The sequence below is a fragment of the Nematostella vectensis genome, chromosome 14 (assembly GCF_932526225.1).
Source record: "Nematostella vectensis chromosome 14, jaNemVect1.1, whole genome shotgun sequence".
Classification (NCBI taxonomy): Eukaryota; Metazoa; Cnidaria; class Anthozoa; order Actiniaria; family Edwardsiidae; genus Nematostella; species Nematostella vectensis.
In genome coordinates this window covers 1,785,894-1,804,864 of record NC_064047.1, presented here as the reverse complement: position 1 = coordinate 1,804,864, position 18,971 = coordinate 1,785,894, and the positions used below count along the sequence as shown (strand labels likewise).

Sequence of the window (18,971 nt, the reverse complement as noted above, 5' to 3'; positions counted from 1 at the left end):
AGACGCCGATGAGTTACTTGTCTCTAAATATTAGTCACGTGACGGGAGTTGCGTGACAGAATGATCAAAATCGCAGTTTTGAGATTTAATCGCGAAAATCCAATAAAAAGTTGACAGACGCAAAATAACAAGAGTAAAAAATATTGTTTGCTGTGATTATTTTAGTATTATCTTTTTTTTTTAAGTAACAAAGATGAATGACAATGACATGGTGTGTTGATCATAGTTCCGTCAGTAAAAAATCATAGTTAATCATTAAAACTATGTGGTAAACAATGTAATGTAAACAAAGTTTATTTCTCCTTTTTTTGTTAATTCTTTTACTGTCGCCCAGAAGATATCCAGGGAAGTGCACAAAGCAAGACTCTGATTGGATCAAAATGGTTTTACTGACGGAACAGAAAACCAAAACAAATCGTGTTTTGAAAACGCGGGTCGCAATACAACGGAGGACAGCAAGATAAAAAAGAAAGGCTATTTGTCTTGCATTTGACGTGGCCTAAACACAAACTCTTTCATTTTGAGATTTTCGTAAGATGGCCACACTGTTTAGGGACAAGTCTTAACGCAAATAGTCTTTATCTATTACTTTATTATTATATACTCTTTGATATCAAGTTTACGTGAAATTATGGACGCACCTAAAGCCGCATTGTCACCAATTTACTTCCGGAGGTCCGACGAAAACCTCAACGGTTAAAGGACAAAAGGATCTATTAGAATCCGAGATATTTAACAGGCCATCCGCTCTAAAATTATAAATCACATTCTCAAAGAAACTTCCAATAGACACACTGGTTTAAATATTTTGAAATATTTTTCGCGTTTTCCGTTAAAAATCATCGGAAATTGTTACGTAATCGACCGGAAGTAAACTGGTGACAATGCGGCTTTAATAAACGCTTGGTTAAATGTTTGGTTGTTGTTTATGGAATTTGAGCCTGCGGGGCGCTCAATGTTCCAGGCTCCTCAGCGCACCCCTATCATCAAATGTACCTTGTCATCAATTATACCCTTTGCCACAACGTCCCAGTCAGGCCCAAGCTCTAGACGGGAGCAAACGGACGGCATCTTTCGGTCCATCTTTCTTAGCCATGATAGCGCCCTCCCGACTTGGTTTCTCCATTCACTAGTCACAAGGCCCTCACTCGATACGCCTTGGACAAGAGAAACTGGGAACTGATCAGGTAGGTAAGTCTTGAGGATGGCCAGTGTGATAATGGTTGTCAGCATCTTAAGGATTGTTTCGAACGCTTCGTCACCTGTAAGGCGAAAGTTTGGTTGAAGGGTTTGTAGGGGTTTAACTTAATCCTAATGATACAAAGCATCGCCGGCCGTCGACATTTTCGACCCAAGCAAAGCTGACACACTTACACTATATGTAATTGGCATTGTCATAGATAGTCTTAGAATATATCTACATTTTACTGTGTATTCTGGAGGGTGAGGTGATACCTAGGGCTCTAATATATTCTTATATATTAGAGCCCTAGTCACTGCCATCACCGTAAAATTATGATTATCATCATCATCATCGTCATCATCGTCGTCATCTTCGCTTTCGTCGTCGTCGTCGTCGTCCTCGCCGCCGCCGCCACCACCACCATCACCATCACCATCACCATCACCATCACCATCACCATCACCATCACCATCACCATCACCATCACCATCACCATCACCATCACCATCACCATCACCATCACCATCACCATCACCATCACCATCACCATCACCATCACCATCACCATCACCATCATCATCACCACCACCATCACCATCACGTCACCACCACCATCATCATCATCGCAATCGCAATCATCATCATCAACAGCAGCAGCACGACCATCATCATCATCATATTCATCGTTGATGTTTTTTTCATGTTTTTCCGTGTTTTTATCATGCGTGCCCCTCTCACCTAGACTTTGTGCACCAGCATTCACAAGAAGCCTTGACAAGAACGAGCAGTCTATCCTAAAGGCGACCTCCAGTTCTTTCTCACTCCAATAGCCATCCTGCAAGCAGATCACAAAGTCACTAAGTCGAATATTTTTTTTGGTGGGTTAAAGCCACTGGCAAGTTGATACTGCATAATCTATTTTTCATTTCTAGTAATAATTGACGAAGGCAGAAAACAATGGAATTGGATACAGAATTAAATAGCAGCTTGTGAAAATGCGTTCTGTCTGATGCATTAGTTTTACATTAGTTTTAGACCAAACCATGTCGTGAAAACTCCAACTTTCACGGTAAATTGGGGACGCGCACATTTGCACTGTCAACTCCTCTGACTACGTTCGCTACAGTAAAAATAATGTCTTAGTTTATTTTTATTATCTTTTTATCGCATGTTTTGCTTATTGCATTGCAATTAAATTGGAATTGATCACCAAGCGCTAACACATCTTTTTAGATCTCGTTGTCCTTGCCACCGTCGTCGTTCTTGCTTAAGGTCCCTATAAAACAACACTGATCTATGCGTGCTTTAAAACCCCCGCCGTCTCCTTCATTTCTCTTACTTACGTTATGCTGAGACGCAAACAGCTCCAACAACTTGTCAGCGGTCATCCATTTCCGCATTCTGTTCTGCAACGATTCCGAGGGCTCTTCCATCGCCTCCTTTTTCTGCTCCGCCGCCTTCTTTTCCAGCATCCTCTTACCACGCTTTCGTGGTACCGGACGAACACCCATTTCAGCCTCATTCCTATCAGCTTCTAGCTCTGTTTCCATGCTATGTTGGTGGGCTTCTCTGCGTAAAATATCGGCCTCACCTGAGTCATCCTGTTTCATAATATCTTCTCTGTCGGTCTCCTTGGTCTTTTTCTTCGCGCGAATACTTTCCAACAGTTGTAGTCGGGACATAAAAACTGGAGCTTCATCATTAGTCTGTGATGGGACTCCTTTGGGCGCGAGTTCAGATGGAGTTCGGGCTAGCCTCGGGTGAAGGATTTCACTAGCAGATGTTGCGAACACCTGTGGTTGACCTCTTCCACCAAAACTTGGTTTCGATGCCTTTGAGGGGGCACCTGTCCTCAAAGCCATGGCACCGAAGAGAGGTGGGCCTCCACCTCTCTTCGGAGGAAGAGGTGGGCCTCCACCTCTCTTCGGAGGAAGAGGTGGAGCGCCATATGAAGCCCGGTAGTTGATCCGGGCAGCTTGTTGAGGTGGAGGAGGTGGTAGTGGTTTTTTTACAGATCTTTTCAACGGTGAGTCCCCAGCCTTCAGGGGAGGTTCCGGGAGGTCGATACAGACAGCTTGTAGGGATGGAGCCGGTGGTGCGGCTCCATATGAAGCCCGGTAGTCGATCCGGGAAGCTTGTTGAGGTGGAGGAGGTGGTAGTGGTGCTTTTACAGATCTTTTCAACGGTGAGTCCCCAGCCTTCAGGGGAGGTTCCGGGAGGTCGATACAGACAGCTTGTAGGGATGGAGCCAGTGGTGCGGCTATCTTAGAGGCCCTAGGTGGCCGCGGTTTGGGTGACGGTATGTTGGCGACTCTCTTCGGAGGAAGAGGTGGGCCTCCACCTCTCTTCGGAGGAAGAGGTGGAGCGCCATATGAAGCCCGGTAGTCGATCCGGGCAGCTTGTTGAGGTGGAGGAGGTGGTAGTGGTTTTTTTACAGATCTTTTCAACGGTGAGTCCCCAGCCTTCAGGGGAGGTTCCGGGAGGTCGATACAGACAGCTTGTAGGGATGGAGCCGGTGGTGCGGCTCCATATGAAGCCCGGTAGTCGATCCGGGAAGCTTGTTGAGGTGGAGGAGGTGGTAGTGGTGCTTTTACAGATCTTTTCAACGGTGAGTCCCCAGCCTTCAGGGGAGGTTCCGGGAGGTCGATACAGACAGCTTGTAGGGATGGAGCCGGTGGTGCGGCTATCTTAGAGGCCCTAGGTGGCCGCGGTTTGGGTGACGGTATGTTGGCGACTGCGAATGGGAGGAGTCCGGTATTAGCACTGAGTATATCCGTAAGAGGGGCTGGGGGAAGTGTTGAAGTGTCACATGAGAACTTCGGAAACAGGAACAAAAAAGGATCTGGAATTGGCTTTAGGTCAAGGGCTTAGTGGTCGTTTAAAAACTTTCACCTGGTACATACGAATTCAAATTATAAATAGCAATTAAAACCTTTTCATGTCAAGTTAAAAAAAAAATCGAAAAAAACCCGGTGTTGATTACGTAGACAATGTAGTTGGTGTTCTTGTTTATTGTAGATCTTGTGGTTGGATTTAAGTGATTGAGTGAACAACAGTCAACCTATTATAGAATTTTACTTCAAATTATTTCTTCAGTAATGAACTGTAAGAGCGAAAAGGCGCGTCTAGTAAGCGAAGACGTTACCTGATATTTGATGACACCTACTCAGATGAATCGAGTTCCCAAATAACTATATAGTGCCGTTCCATACATTATACAGACGTCTTTTACCCCTCTTTCTTTCGTCGTCGCGCGTACTCCCGCTTCCGGTCTACGGCTCGCCCTTGGTCCCCAAGGACATATGGATATGGATGCTGAGTTGGTGTCATCAAATGTCAGATCGGGTCCCCGCTTACTAGACGCGCCTTTTGTTTATAAATAACAAGTCCAACAATAAGAATTCCAAAGGTACAATTAATGGCATAGAGCTGTAAACAAAACTTTGCTCGGTTTTGCGTAGACCAGCTATAATGTTATAAATGTTTTTCCTTACTAAATGTTCTTAGATATTGCGTAAATGTTTATAAGATAGATCCATTAGTAAAGGAATCTTTGGTAGGTTTTGTTGTACATATTACTCAAAGGGTTAAATGGATCCATCCAAAAAAATTAAATGTATCCTGGTGTAAAAATTATGTAAAGGTTAAACAAATCCATTAGAAAAATGGTGTATTCTGGTGCAAAAGTTGTATTTAAAGGTTACACAGAGAAACATCACAAAAATAAAACTTTGTTGAATTTTGTTATCAGACCTTTTCATTAGACCTACCTTTTTTTTTGAATGGCCTATTTGGTGGGGATGGAATCTCGTCATACAACGAACTCTTTTCCTCAGATGATGACACGCGTGCGATACACGAGTCTAAGCCAAAGATTGCGATTGGACGTTCGGCTTCTTCCTCCTTAACAGCATCTTCAGCAACCTCACACAAGCTATCTTGGATATCATAGCTAACGGCCCTCTCCTTCAAAGCAGAACTTGTAGCACGGTTTTTCATATCTACATACATGTCGTCGGTGTCCAAAGTTGCTGCGACTTGGGTGTTACTAGGCAGGACTTCATGTATATCATCGTAACTGTCCAACGTCAGCTGGTCCACATCTTGGCGACGCTTGCCCATGGCCAAAGATGCCGCCTTTTGGGCATTATTGCACATCGCCTCAAACAATCCGTCGTCATCCAAGACTTCCCCTTTGTCCATATCTACGTACAAGTCTTCCTGCTCCTCCAGGTCAATTGATGCTGTGTGGTCTAATGGTGCCTCTTCGATAGGCCAGATAACTCCTGAAAGGGGTCGACAAGAAACATAGCAATTTAGTGACTACACGCCGTCAAGACCTTGTTGCGATGGTTTTACAGTAACATCCAGTGTTTCAAACACCCTTTAAAATGTCACTCAGTCCAATAAATCATAAGTTTTAGTTAATGACCGCTTTTCTATGCCACCAACTCTGTGTGTGATATGATCTTGAGGGCCTTAGCTACTGTGGCTAATTTTAAGCCAAAGGAATGAGCCACACTGATGAGGATTACGTACAACCGAGAAGCTATTGCGAACAATTTAATTAAAATACCTTATTGGTTTCTTCAATTTCTCGACATTTAGGCCCCGCGAAATCCTATTCCTACGAACTTTAATATCGCAAAATTCAATACCCTATTTGTTTTTTTTCGCTAGTTTTTTTTTTAATGACGACCAAGACAAAGACGTAGTGGCGAGAGCTAGCGCGCGCACGGAACCTACACCTGGGCTTATCGTTTGTTTTTAAGCTTTATTGAGCAGCTGCGTTTATTAAAATTCATAGATCCGACATGTCAATCACGCGCGCACGAATAGCCAATCAGGAAAGAGATGGTGCAATAACAGCCATGTGGTCCCACAAATGTCCCACAAAAAGTCGGCAATCGACCCCGAAAAAGATTGGTTTGAGATATTTTTCTGCGAATCTGGACAAGCAAATAAGCATTTTCCGGTCAGCGTAGAGAGTGCTAGCCCTGTTTTTTTTGCTCGGCCGCTTTTAGTGTAGAGTTGGGACTCAATTGTAGAAAAACACGTAAAATTTACTTTCTACGAAGAAACGAAAAACAAAAAGCAAACAAACCACTTACAAGAGCAGTGTTAGTCCTACCATTAAACTTGTGTTTGATATTATACCTAGTTCATTTCAATTACATATAAGAATGAGACTGTCGTTTGTATTTTTACTGTAAATCTTGACGTTTGCCAATAAAACTTGTAGTTAGAAGTCGGTCGTAAACAGCGAATTCGGCTTTCTCTTATGATTTTCCCAGCACATAATTCACTGCAAGTCGACAAAAATAGCTTTGAAAACACATAAACACTTAGTACCTACCGTAGAGAGCACCGCTTTATCTTATAATTTCCAATTTTTCGTATTTTAAGCTGGATTCGTGCCGTTTCCATTCAACAACCAAACTCGTAGTTATATATTTCTATGCTTCATTCTCACAAGATTTTCACCAAGCTTGGACAACAAGACAAGTTTCCATCATCTTAGGTTACTGTGTTTAATTTTCCAAGTCGCAGGAAAACCCCTATAAACGTCTGTATTTAAAATAACTCCGGGCAGGACTCACTGACCTCATCCGACATGTTGTACAATTTGTGGGACTTTTGTGGGACATTTTGGTTGCACTTCGCTGGCTTCTATTTGCTGCTTACTGATTGGATATTCGTGCGCGCGTCGGATCTATGAATTACAATTTGGGGTTTGTATCACTACGCATCCACCATGGGGATGCGTGAACTATTGTCATCCATATGACAGGCGAAGTGCAAACCTAGAACTTGAAAAAGTGGCTTATACTCTGCTTGGAGCAATTATAAGTAGAATAAGCCGCTTTTTGTTTTGTCATTTTCCGGCTAAAAAACAATAAATGCGCGAGTTTTCTACAAAAAAGTCACCCGATTTCTTAGCGCAAGTGGCCTACTTAACTTATTAAAGAACACAGCTGTTTGAGTATACTCATTTCAGCGCTTACAAATCAGTCAGAAAGAGCTCATTTTCATTGGAAGATTTTATTTCTGTGCGCTATCTGGCGTGACGAGCGCAGACATTTCTGCGCTTATTTTGGCGTGAATTTGCCAGCTAAAGAGTCACGCGATTTCTTAGTGCTAGATGTCCATTATACATGAGACAAAGAGTATGCTATAGGGCCCAGCATCTATAAGCGATCACTGAGGAACGCCTGCAAATAAGCTTCCCCAAGAATAAGCCAAAAAAAAAAAGCAGACAGATCATGGATCACTTTTGCACTTACGGTCCTTCGTCAAAGCCCTTCCTTCCATCGCAGGCGGCGGCCGATCTTGCAAGGGAGGAGGGGGGCGATCTTGCAAGGGAGGAGTGGGGCGAGCTTCACGTTTTTGGGGGGTAGAGAGAGAAAGAATACCACGCTTGGAATGTGCCTCCCAACCCACATAAGAGTCCTTTTGCCCCATTCCTACCATCACGCCCTGCAGGCAAAGGACAGCACACGCATGAATACAGTTCTAGATCTAAAAACAGTTTCCTATTCTTTCTTTTTTTTTCGCTATCCCAGTCAGAATAGTCCTCCTAATCTTCTTCTTAGGGGCTGCTTTCGGAACTAGACAAAACTGCACGCTTCAAACAGGTTATCAACTAGTTTGGCTCCATGGGTATAATCTTTTATATTTTACGCTAAAACTATCGTTTAACACAGTTCTAGGTCGATAGTCAAAGTCAGGGGGAAAGGTTAAAATGGACTTCCGAACATGGTATGTAATTTCCTTATAAAAATGTAAACAGGGTTATAGAGAGTTTTTAACGAGGCAAGTCGTGATAGGTCACGTGCTTGGCACATGATGGTCCACGTGATAGGTCACGTGCTTGGCACACGATGGTTCACGTGATAGGTCACGTGCTTGGTACATGATGGTCCACGTGATAAGATTCGTGATAAATTTATGGCAAGAGCTAAAACTGTTGAACCCTTAAAATCTGTGGTTAATAACATGACAACTGTCCAACATGGATATAATTTGAGATCAGGAAATGAGAAAATAATAGGACCGCAAGCTAAAACTTGTAGGTTTAGAGATTTTGTGACTGTGCGCTATTGTTAGTTTCTGTGTGACGACCTCTCACTTGTAATTCAGCCATGATAGCTGCAATGGTGTAGAAATAAACATATATATATATATATATATATATATATATATATATATATATATATATATATATATATATATATATATATATATATATATAAGAGTTTACCTGGTGGCGAGGTCGGCCGACAATTGGCGGGAACACACCCTTAGGCGCGTCGTCACCTGCGAACCCAACCTTCCACATGTGGGAGCCAACATCGATAACAAGTGCTAAAAAATAATATAAAAACAGTTACGAGATAAAAGCAAGCATCGACAACTGTAACTGTAAAGCTGTAGAGCTGAATGAGTGCCGGGGTGTTGGGGCTAGTGTCTAGTAAACCAAGCGATTCTAGTCACCGCTTTGGTACCGAAGTGTTAGGTGCAAGTGTCTAGTAAACCAAGCGACGCTTCGGGTGCCAAAGTATTATATCTCCTGTATGTGACCATGCGCGAGTCTGCATTTATTTATAAAACAGATGTACCAAGTAAATAAATCATAAAAGTTTCACTCATGACTTACGCGTTGGTGCCTCTGATCTTTCTACTTCCTCGGCTTCTTCAAGGCACATGCCATACACATCATCTTCGCCCTCCTCTTCTTCTTCCTCGCCGACGGCATCTTGGTAAACTTCATCGTCTATATTGTCTTCGTAAAACTCGTCGCTACCCCAGTCGGAATCTTCCGAGTTATCTGACAGTTCTTCTTCCGAACTGCTTTCGGAACTGGACGTCGAACTAGCTGTTGAACCAGTCTCCGTGCTGGATTCAGAACGGCACGCTTCAAACAGTTTATTAACTACAGTTTGGCTCCATGGATAATCGACATTTGGAAAAAGAGAAGCTATGACTTTTCGTTTGGATTTGTTTATATCCTTCATTGGGTTAAATTCAGCAACCAGCCTGTGAAATAAAAAATACAAATGCATTTAGGAAGTTTTTATTTAAAATGCGGATGATTGAAAAGCTTCGCTTTTTCCGCACTTCGCTTCCTAATTTTTAATTGTTTTATAATCAACAAATACCACTTCTCCCCTTATTTTAGATTCTACGCGTTCAGTTAAAGGGGCAGCGTCATGGTATTACGCAAGTCTTGAGTCAGCGTTTCTTGCAGGCTTTTAATTGTCTACAAACAGCTGAACTTTAAGTTGCCAATGCCTTCTTAAAATAATATGTAAAATTTTATTGAAAACTGTGTTTATTGACAGTTTGTGGTCTTTTTTTCTGAATTTGAGTTTCCCACATGCACCATAAGTCAATATTACAATTCGACTGGAATCCAGTGTGTCCGGGCCGAAGAACGTTTGCAAAGCTCTACTAGTACACTGCCCCTTTAAGCTCAATTCTATTCTCTTTCACTGCGTTCAGCCGAATAGAAAATATTTATTGTCTATATTATGAAATAAGATAGACAACATGTAGGATGATAGCCATCCAGCTGGTTTAGTTTATTGAGCAATAACAGTATAGACGGTTAATATACAATATAATTGGCGAAAATATATCATCGATCTAAGGACACAACTAGTTCAGTGATCTGGAAGGCGTCAAGTGAAAAACATGACGCCAAAAACTGCATAATGAGGGCATACTAAAGTAATGTGACCGACACGAAACAACAACAGTCTCATTAATAACGAAAATAAAGTCATTAAGTGTTACCTACAATGGATGTTTAAAAAAATGTCCATCAATGCACGGCGATTACCCAGCCATTCCCTACCTCCCCACTTCGTCGCTATACGAACTGTCCTGTCGCAAATGCTCAAGCAGATCGTCAAAGTTGGATCGCGAGGAGACATCGTGTTCGATACCTAACAGAAATAAAGGAAAAGTGTTCATTCATAGTGTTCGATCCCTAACAGAAATAAAGGAAAAGTGTTCATTCATAGTGTTCGATCCCTAACAGAAATAAAGGAAAAGTGTTCATTCATAGTGTTCGATCCCTAACAGAAATAAAGGAAAAGTGTTCATTCATAGTGTGCGATCCCTAACAGAAATAAAGGAAAAGTGTTCATTCATAGTGTTCGATCCCTAACAGAAATAAAGGAAAAGTGTTCATTCATAGTGTGCGATTCCTAACAGAAATAAAGGAAAAGTGTTCATTCATAGTGTTCGATCCCTAATAGAAATAAAGGAAAAGTGTTCATTCATAGTGTGCGATTCCTAACAGAAATAAAGGAAAAGTGTTCATTCATAGTGTTCGATCCCTAATAGAAATAAAGGAAAAGTGTTCATTCATAGTGTTCGATCCCTAACAGAAATAAAGGAAAAGTGCTCATTCATAGTGTGCGATCCCTAACAGAAATAAAGGAAAAGTGTTCATTTATAGTGTTCGATCCCTAACAGAAATAAAGGAAAAGTGTTCATTCATAGTGTTCGATCCCTAACAGAAATAAAGGAAAAGTGTTCATTCATAGGGTTCGATCCCTAACAGAAATAAAGGAAAAGTGTTCATTCATAGTGTTCGATCCCTAATAGAAATAAAGGAGAAGTGTTCATTCATAGTGTTCGATCCCTAACAGAAATAAAGAAAAAGTGTTCATTCATAGTGTTCGATCCCTAACAGAAATAAAGGAAAAGTGTTCATTCATAATGTTCGATCCCTAACAGAAATAAAGGAAAAGTGTTCATTCATAGTGTGCGATTCCTAACAGAAATAAAGGAAAAGTGTTCATTCATAGTGTGCGATTCCTAACAGAAATAAAGGAAAAGTGTTCATTCATAGTGTTCGATCCCTAATAGAAATAAAGGAAAAGTGTTCATTCATAGTGTGCGATCTCTAACAGAAATAAAGGAAAAGTGTTCATTCATAGTGTTCGATCCCTAATAGAAATAAAGGAGAAGTGTTCATTCATAGTGTTCGATCCCTAACAGAAATAAAGGAAAAGTGTTCATTCATAGTGTTCGATCCCTAACAGAAATAAAGGAAAAGTGTTCATTCATAATGTTCGATCCCTAACAGAAATAAAGGAAAAGTGTTCATTCATAGTGTGCGATTCCTAACAGAAATAAAGGAAAAGTGTTCATTCATAGTGTGCGATTCCTAACAGAAATAAAGGAAAAGTGTTCATTCATAGTGTTCGATCCCTAACAGAAATAAAGGAAAAGCGTTCATTCATAGTGTTCGATCCCTAATAGAAATAAAGGAAAAGTGTTCATTCATAGTGTGCGATCCCTAACAGAAATAAAGGAAAAGTGTTCATTCATAATGTTCGATCCCTAACAGAAATAAAGGAAAAGTGTTCATTCATAGTGTGCGATTCCTAACAGAAATAAAGGAAAAGTGTTCATTCATAGTGTTCGATTCCTAACAGAAATAAAGGAAAAGTGTTCATTCATAGTGTTCGATCCCTAACAGAAATAAAGGAAAAGTGTTCATTCATAGTGTTCGATCCCTAATAGAAATAAAGGAAAAGTGTTCATTCATAGTGTTCGATCCCTAACAGAAATAAAGGAAAAGTGTTCATTCATAGTGTTCGATCCCTAACAGAAATAAAGGAAAAGTGTTCATTCATAGTGTTCGACCCCTAACAGAAATAAAGGAAAAGTGTTCATTTACGTTCCCCGCCCACCCTCCATCCCTTCCCCCTCACCGGTAATGTATCCGGCTATACCTTAACATCCTGATTTTTATTTTTAGTTATTCATTTGGAGAATTCCTTCACACTAATAAAATCATTGCCCTAGCGACCGGGGGCCAGGGGCCAGAGGGGGGACAGTATCCCCTTTTTTTTTCTTGTGCCCCTCCAGCTTTCTTCATTTCATGTATTGTGCCCCCTCCCCCCCCCCCCCCCCCCCACAGTTTTTCGATGTCCGTTACAGCCCTGATAATTATAACACAAAATAAGCAACAAACAGAAAGTAAGTAAACGGACACGAGGACTTGGCGAAGCAAATCCTGACAAAAAGACGATGACGTACCACCTAGAGCCCCATGCAGCATCATCGTAAGTGCCTCTGCCTTCTGGAGGTCGCCATGCACGTCAACGTAGAACTGGGCCAGCGATAGGAAGGCCTGAGGTAAACCATTGAAAAGTCTCGGTCAGGGATTTGACGTTGGAATTACGTGTAATTTAATAGCGCCATCTTGAAATTACCCAGAAGGACCTGGTAACCACATCCTCGTCCCCAAGTTTTCTAGGTCATTTTCAATATGGCGTCTAGTTTAGAAGGCTAAGTCAATAACTATCAGATTTGACAGGGTACGATTCTTCTTCTTCTTCTTCCAATTACCTAACGCTCCATCTCTTTTGAAGATTTTTGTGAGTCTTTGTGCGTCTGATTATATTGTAAAATAAATTTACCTCCTACTGATAAAAATCTAACCACCTCCGAAAGAACAAAAAAGGGATTTTTATGCCTTTGCAGTATCTCCATGGGACGTTTATTGTCGGATCTGGCTACATAGTTACATAGTGATCTAGCTTATGATTTTGAGTTTTGTCTACAAATAGCACGTCTATTGAGAACCAAAATGGACCGTTGTGTGTGTGTGTGGGGGGTGCGTTCGGGGGTGCAGGGGGTGCTTAGAGATGCCTTCCTCTGACATTCATTTTATTACTTCCTAACTTATGATTTCGCACATTTCTAGCCTACCCAACAGGCGCTAGTTGCGTGAAAGGCGAAACAGCCGAGCTGGAATAGCCGAGCTTAGTTGTGTAAAAAACGGTCTCGCCCCAGTCTCCCTATTTTTGGCCAATCGCTTCGTGTAGTTTTTCCGGTAGCTTTTCTGAATCGATTTTCGAGTCTGTTTCGCAGTAGTACATTTTTGGTTATTTAGTAAAGACGATTGCAACATGAGTTACGACGGAGAGAAACTGGGTTACCTTGTATGTCGCCCGGTTGTCAGGGCTTTCCGCTGATAAGGCAGTATCGCAGGCTCGCTTGTATAGCGTCTCAGCCTGAAGCACCGAGAAGCGCTCTAGTACCCGGGCCTCTGAGACAAGTCCGGCCACGCGGTCACCTGTCGACTAAGCGGAACAGTAATTCAATGATAACAGATGCCATTTTTAGCATTCGATGTATTGTTTCTTTAGTAGATTTTATCCTTTTGCAGATTTCTGCTGGATTACAGGTAGCCTCCCTCGCAGGCGTTTTAAGGCAGGTGTCGCTAAAAACGCCTGTGGAGGGGGCTAGATTACAGGTAATGTATCATATAGTTTACATACTTGACAAATACAAAATTTGAAAACCAGTGGGCATTACATTTTCTAAGGTTGGAGCTGTTCAATCTTGGGCCATATTTATGAGTGACAGCTGATGTCTTACTGTTTGCCAGACTGGCAGCCGGATTTTGTCTGTCTAGTGAAGCTTTCATTTTTGTACAGCAGGAGCCAAGAGACGGTTATCATATGCCTGTGTGGAACAAGCTTGTGGAATCTACGTCGACAAATCGAACACTTTACTAGGAATGCCGACACCAAGAACATACTTACAGTAATAAATTCATAGAGGTTTGTCTTCTAATGAAGGTTTCAAAGAAAAGAAACGAAAAAAAACCGGAATATCTTACGATAAAAACCACCGCAAAAAGTCCATGTTAAATGGGTCGTTTGCATGCTTGTTTATAATTTTTTGGTTATTTATTAGTTTTTTTGTACTAACCTGTCATCGCGAGCTTCTCGTGCTTATAGAGTCACAACCACAAAACGCCAGATACTTTACTTCCAAGTATTATACAAAACATTATGCCAATCGTTTTCACACTAGAAAAACACATTGCAAACCTTGGATGATGATTCAGGTTTGCCCACATCACGTGACTCAGGCTCCTCCCAGCTGACGTATGGAATGACGTCAACGTCCTCATGTGACACCAGTTCATCGATACTCGGCCCCAGACTAGCGTCAAACTTTTCATCCTGAGAAAAGAAAATTGAATCGCAAAAACTAAGGGACAGGTTCGATCCTTGCAACGTCACGTCGTTGTTCAGCTTGTTCAGAGCCATAAACAGACACACCTGTTCCATTGAGGAGCATCTGTCAGCCGCCGTTCTGTCATTCTAGCAAATTACCAAGCGCAAGAGAGCATCCATTTCCATCGGTTACATTGGGGAAGCTCTTGCAATATTTTCCATTAAGTGCAGTAAATAAACAATAAGATTTTATATTTGGCTGATTATTTTGAGATTCCTTTTCATGATTACTTCCCATATTAGGAGAAACCAATAACAAAGGTGTGGCTGACAAGGGCTTAATATTGGCAACAAAATAATGAACGAAGTGTTACACTTCTTTTACTAAATTTGATGGAAAACATCACAATATTTTTCCAAACCAACCATGAAACATTTTGCTTTCTTACATTTGATTTTCTTCTAGGATGACAGAATGGCAGCTGATAGACCCACTTAATCACCCCACAACCCTATCTTCCTCTAATCGTAAAGTCAACCGAGGGTTCTGGTTTGTACCTATTACCCTAAACGTACAATTTTGATCTCCGGCATCCGCAACAACCCGAACTTAATCAGGCCCCCACGACGCCTATTTTCTAAAAAGGTTAAGGACGACTCAAGCCAGGGCGACTGCAATTTGAGAATATCCTTTGCGGTTAAGGCTTCTACAGTATATATTTGGACTGTCAATGGGGAACATAGAACAACCGTCCCACCCCCCCCCCCCCCCCACACACACACACACACACCATATTCGGCATACCTTTTTTCTGTGTTCGATTGCCACAAAACTTGTAAACTGAGATACGATGGAGAAGCGCTTGCTGAGAGAAATGATGAAATCCTTCATGTCTCTCTTTGCCATCTACAAACGTAACATGGATTTTCAGTTGTTTTATTCTAATTGTCATGAAGTGACAAAGAAAACTTTCACTAAGAAATCACATGACTTTTTGGGCGGCAAACTTGCGCGCGCTCCGGCTTTTGGCGGCAAAATAACTTACTCAGCGCTTATGAATCAGCATGAAGGGTATTTTCATTGAAAAAGGTCATTTTTATCGCTCTCTGGTGTGACGGTCGGAAACATTTCTGTGTTTATTTTGGCGCGAGTTTACCACTCAAAATGTTAGGAGATGTCTTGATGCAAGTTTTATTTATCACTTCACGACAATTATAATAAGTCGAGAGCTTTCTTAGATTCATTATCTATTCTTAATAATGAATTGGTCACAAAACTCCCTGACAATACAGGGGCGGCGGAGTGGTCCCATAAGTGGGGGGTGGGGGGGGGGGGGAAGTTGGGGGGAGGGGTGGGTAGTCGTTTCAGGGGGAGGGGTGGCTGGTGGCTGCATGGGGAGAGGGGTGGGTGGTGGTTTCAAATTCTTAAGCGCTGTTTATAAGAACGCAGGGGATAACCTAGGTTTTTATGCGCGGGATTTTAAACTGTTAAACAAATTTGTTGTCGGTTACATATGTACCGCTTGGTTTAAAAAAAAGTTCATATATAAAAAAGCATCCGCTCTGGCGTCCTCCCTGCCCCTCCCCTTCCGCCGCCCCTGCAATATTGGTCAATTCTATGATCTATATCTAGAAAAAAATAATGAGAACTTTCTCCGATTTTTTTACTATTATTTCTTAAAAATTGATGAAAAATCTGCCTGCTAAAGTTTCATTATCGATTCTTTCAAATAGATCGCCAACAATCTCCAATTTTCTATTGGAATGATTCCATTACATGTGTTATACCTCATGCTTGGTGTGGTTCGGGTCCAGGCTTCCCTCTTCCCAATCGCGAATTATCGCTCGCGCTGTCAACTGGTGGAGAACCTGGGGATAAAAGAAACAGGTATTATTCCACATCTTTCAAATCCACTTTTACAGCGTGAACAACAAAACCGTGAACTCCGGAAACATGTTTCAACAAGTCTCAGTGTCTGAAATTTCGCGTCTGATTTGTCAGAAGACATACCACACACAAAGGTGTTCAAAATTTCACTAGTTGTGCTGAAATTGTAGTTTAGCATTTGGCTTCCACCTCATATGGAGATTGAATTGCTTGTCATAGTACTTGGTATATGGTATATGTTTTTGGCCCTTCTCAGAATAGGCGGCAGTCGTGAATGTGCGGAGAGAAGTCATACTTATGAGTCATAATGACATGCTTCAGGCCCGTACCCAGAGGGGGGAGGGGTGTGTGCAGGAGGTGCGAGCACCCCCACCCCCCACAACGACCGAGAGTCCCTCTTTTGTTCTCAATAGACGTGCTATTTGTAGACAAAACTATAAAGCTATAGATCATTCTGGTATGTCATCAATCCATAAAATACTTTTTTTTGGCCAAATCCGACAATAAACGTCCTGTGGAGATACTGCAAAGGCATAAAAAAAACTTTTTTGTTCTTTCTCAATTTACTTTTTCGGATTTCGCACCCTACCCCCCATATAAAATCCTGGTTACGGGCCTGTGCTTGTTTTATAATTAAAACGTAACTGCACATAACAGTTCATCAAAGGTCAAACTTGTGCCCGTAGCCCCTATTAAACCGATATTCACCAGGGCCATCGTTAGCAACCAATTCTGAGTACATCAATCAGTAATGTACCTTGCCGGTTGTGATGCTGAGTTCGGAAGTGGACACCATTGTCGATACTACCCTACCGTCAACTTCTGCTGTCAAAGACGCCTGAAAGAGAGGAACTTTAAACCAGCTGGTAACTCTTATTATAGAGCAAACAACAAAAATAGCGTTGAAGCATTGTAAGGGAGTTCACAATAAGTAAGTAGTACACAAGCGATGGTACAAAGGCTATTTAATCTGCCATTCTTATATAATCTGCGCAATTAAATATCTAGCAATAAAACTGCTAGGATATTTTTCATGGCGATTCATGGTAACCCCGGATGTCCGTTCTTCTGTACTGCCTCAAATTTTCATAGAGAAGTTAGCAACTTCCAATCATCACCTAGCAACGCACTTGGATACAATTGTCATCATCACCTAGCAACGCACCTGAGTACAGTTGTCGACGAGTCCGTAGACTACTTGTCTTGAACCGTTGAAAAGCGACACAATATCATGTGGAGCCTAAGTGAAAAAGAGATTGACAATTTAAATAGCAGGGATTAATGCCTTGGCAGCGGATATACCAGCTTTGATCCGAGTATAGAAAAACATAAAAAAATCGTGATTGTTTATTATTTTTATTTTTTACCTGCACTGGTGGCTTAGCATAGCTGTCATGTTGTTGCCAGGCAACCTTCACTGACGTCAAAACTGGCTGCCTTGCTTTAGAGAGTTGCGATTCCACCTAAAACACAATCAGTCAACTCACCAACACCAACAAAAACAGCGAGAAAACTCGCGGTTCGTTACCAAATATGTACGACCATCATACCTTTCGCTCCCACTTTGACTTGACTTTAGAGTCAAACAGCTCATAGGCCCCAGCCCCCACGCGGGCCATAGAACGCAAGAAGTGCCGATTGCATGTGGGTCTAAAACAAATCACGTGATCAAACAATCCAACAGTTTGCTAAAACGTACATTTGTTGACTATCAAAAACAGAAATTGTAGCCGCATTGTCACCAGTTTACTTCTGGAGGGCCGATTGAAACCTCAACCGACAAAAGACAAAATAACCTATTATAATCCGCACTATTATCCGGATATAATAGAAAATCTGGCGTAGAGTACGTGAAAAAGTGACCTAGACTTATACTCAAAACAAACTAAGTTTGAGAATATTTGCATCCAAGATTTTTTGCAGTGATAATATGTCGAAGAGATCAATTGTTTCGATGATATATTTTTCGTAGCCTTTGAAATCTATGAAGATCGTTTTATTTAAACGGAAAAACCATCAAATTAGTGTTAAAACCTATAGGGTGAATTTACTTCCGCCGTATATTCGACCGGAAGTAAAATTGTAATCGCCAAAATGTCCACTTTTAGGCCGAAACGGGCAAAAAGACGTCGATATTCGTAATCTTCTCCATAAATTCTGTTAAATATCGACAAAATAGTTTGTTAATTGATACTAGGGATTGACAGGACATTCAACAGGCCATCCGCGTTTTTTCGCGTTTCCGTAAAAAATCATCTGAGACTGTTACGTAATCGCCGGAAGTAAACTGGTGACATTGCCATCTTACCCGACACCGAACGTGAACACGCGCGTGCGCAACCTAATATCCCGGATATACGCCAGTGTCGTGCTCTCCTCTGTCACGTGACCGTCGGTGAAGAGGAACACATTACTCGGGTAGTCAGCGGTTGAGTTGCATCGGAGCAGGTACAGCGAGCGCAGTACGCGCCAGAGGTCGGTACTTCCCTTGACAGCTTTGACGGACTGTGGAGCAAAACGGGGGCGTATTAGTCCAGTAAGAGGCGTATTTCATTGGGACTCCTGTGGTAAACAGACGCCCGAAGCCTAGTCATCGCCTGGGACTAGGCTAGAGTCGTACGATGTTTACCTTGAATCACAGCTGAGTGAAAACTTGAAGCCTCATTTTTAGCTAAGTTAACATTTTTTCTGACGCACCTCTCCATACCTGAGTAAATCTATATTAAAATCGCCATAATATAAAGTTAAATATCGTTAAGTATCGTTTTTACTCGAACCGAAGAGCTTCAAAATTATCCAGACTGCATTTTTCGTTATGACACGACTTAATCTCTCATAAATATATTGCGAAAGCCTAGTTCTTGACATTTGACAAAGTTTCTTTTGGAAAGAGTCCGGAAGTATGAAG

The 18,971-nt window shown here is 41.6% G+C and overlaps 1 protein-coding gene across 5 annotated transcripts in view; it reads right to left on the bottom strand.

The window, feature by feature from the left end:
* Nucleotides 1-572: 572 nt before the first annotated feature.
* LOC5518843 (protein mono-ADP-ribosyltransferase PARP4) overlaps nucleotides 573-18,971 on the bottom strand; it is a 38,530-nt gene continuing 20,131 nt past the window's right edge. The window contains exons 26-43 of one of the 5 annotated variants that reach the window (XM_048721509.1): nucleotides 18,372-18,568; nucleotides 17,614-17,713; nucleotides 17,431-17,526; nucleotides 17,229-17,303; nucleotides 16,821-16,901; nucleotides 15,964-16,044; nucleotides 14,981-15,082; nucleotides 14,047-14,181; nucleotides 13,147-13,290; nucleotides 12,242-12,335; nucleotides 10,041-10,131; nucleotides 8,841-9,220; nucleotides 8,445-8,548; nucleotides 7,468-7,660; nucleotides 4,954-5,469; nucleotides 2,527-3,917; nucleotides 1,922-2,018; nucleotides 573-1,262 (exon numbers count right to left, since the gene is read on the bottom strand). In XM_048721509.1, the coding sequence (XP_048577466.1) occupies nucleotides 970-1,262; nucleotides 1,922-2,018; nucleotides 2,527-3,917; nucleotides 4,954-5,469; nucleotides 7,468-7,660; nucleotides 8,445-8,548; nucleotides 8,841-9,220; nucleotides 10,041-10,131; nucleotides 12,242-12,335; nucleotides 13,147-13,290; nucleotides 14,047-14,181; nucleotides 14,981-15,082; nucleotides 15,964-16,044; nucleotides 16,821-16,901; nucleotides 17,229-17,303; nucleotides 17,431-17,526; nucleotides 17,614-17,713; nucleotides 18,372-18,568 (4,170 nt within the window). In that variant the 3' untranslated portion in view covers nucleotides 573-969. Of the gene's footprint in view, nucleotides 1,263-1,921; nucleotides 2,019-2,526; nucleotides 3,921-4,328; nucleotides 4,555-4,953; nucleotides 5,470-7,467; nucleotides 7,661-8,444; nucleotides 8,549-8,840; nucleotides 9,221-10,040; nucleotides 10,132-12,241; nucleotides 12,336-13,146; nucleotides 13,291-14,046; nucleotides 14,182-14,980; nucleotides 15,083-15,963; nucleotides 16,045-16,820; nucleotides 16,902-17,228; nucleotides 17,304-17,430; nucleotides 17,527-17,613; nucleotides 17,714-18,371; nucleotides 18,569-18,971 lie in introns of those variants that run through there. The other 4 variants (XM_032363507.2, XM_032363506.2, XM_048721510.1 and 1 more) reach the window with 4 other exon arrangements.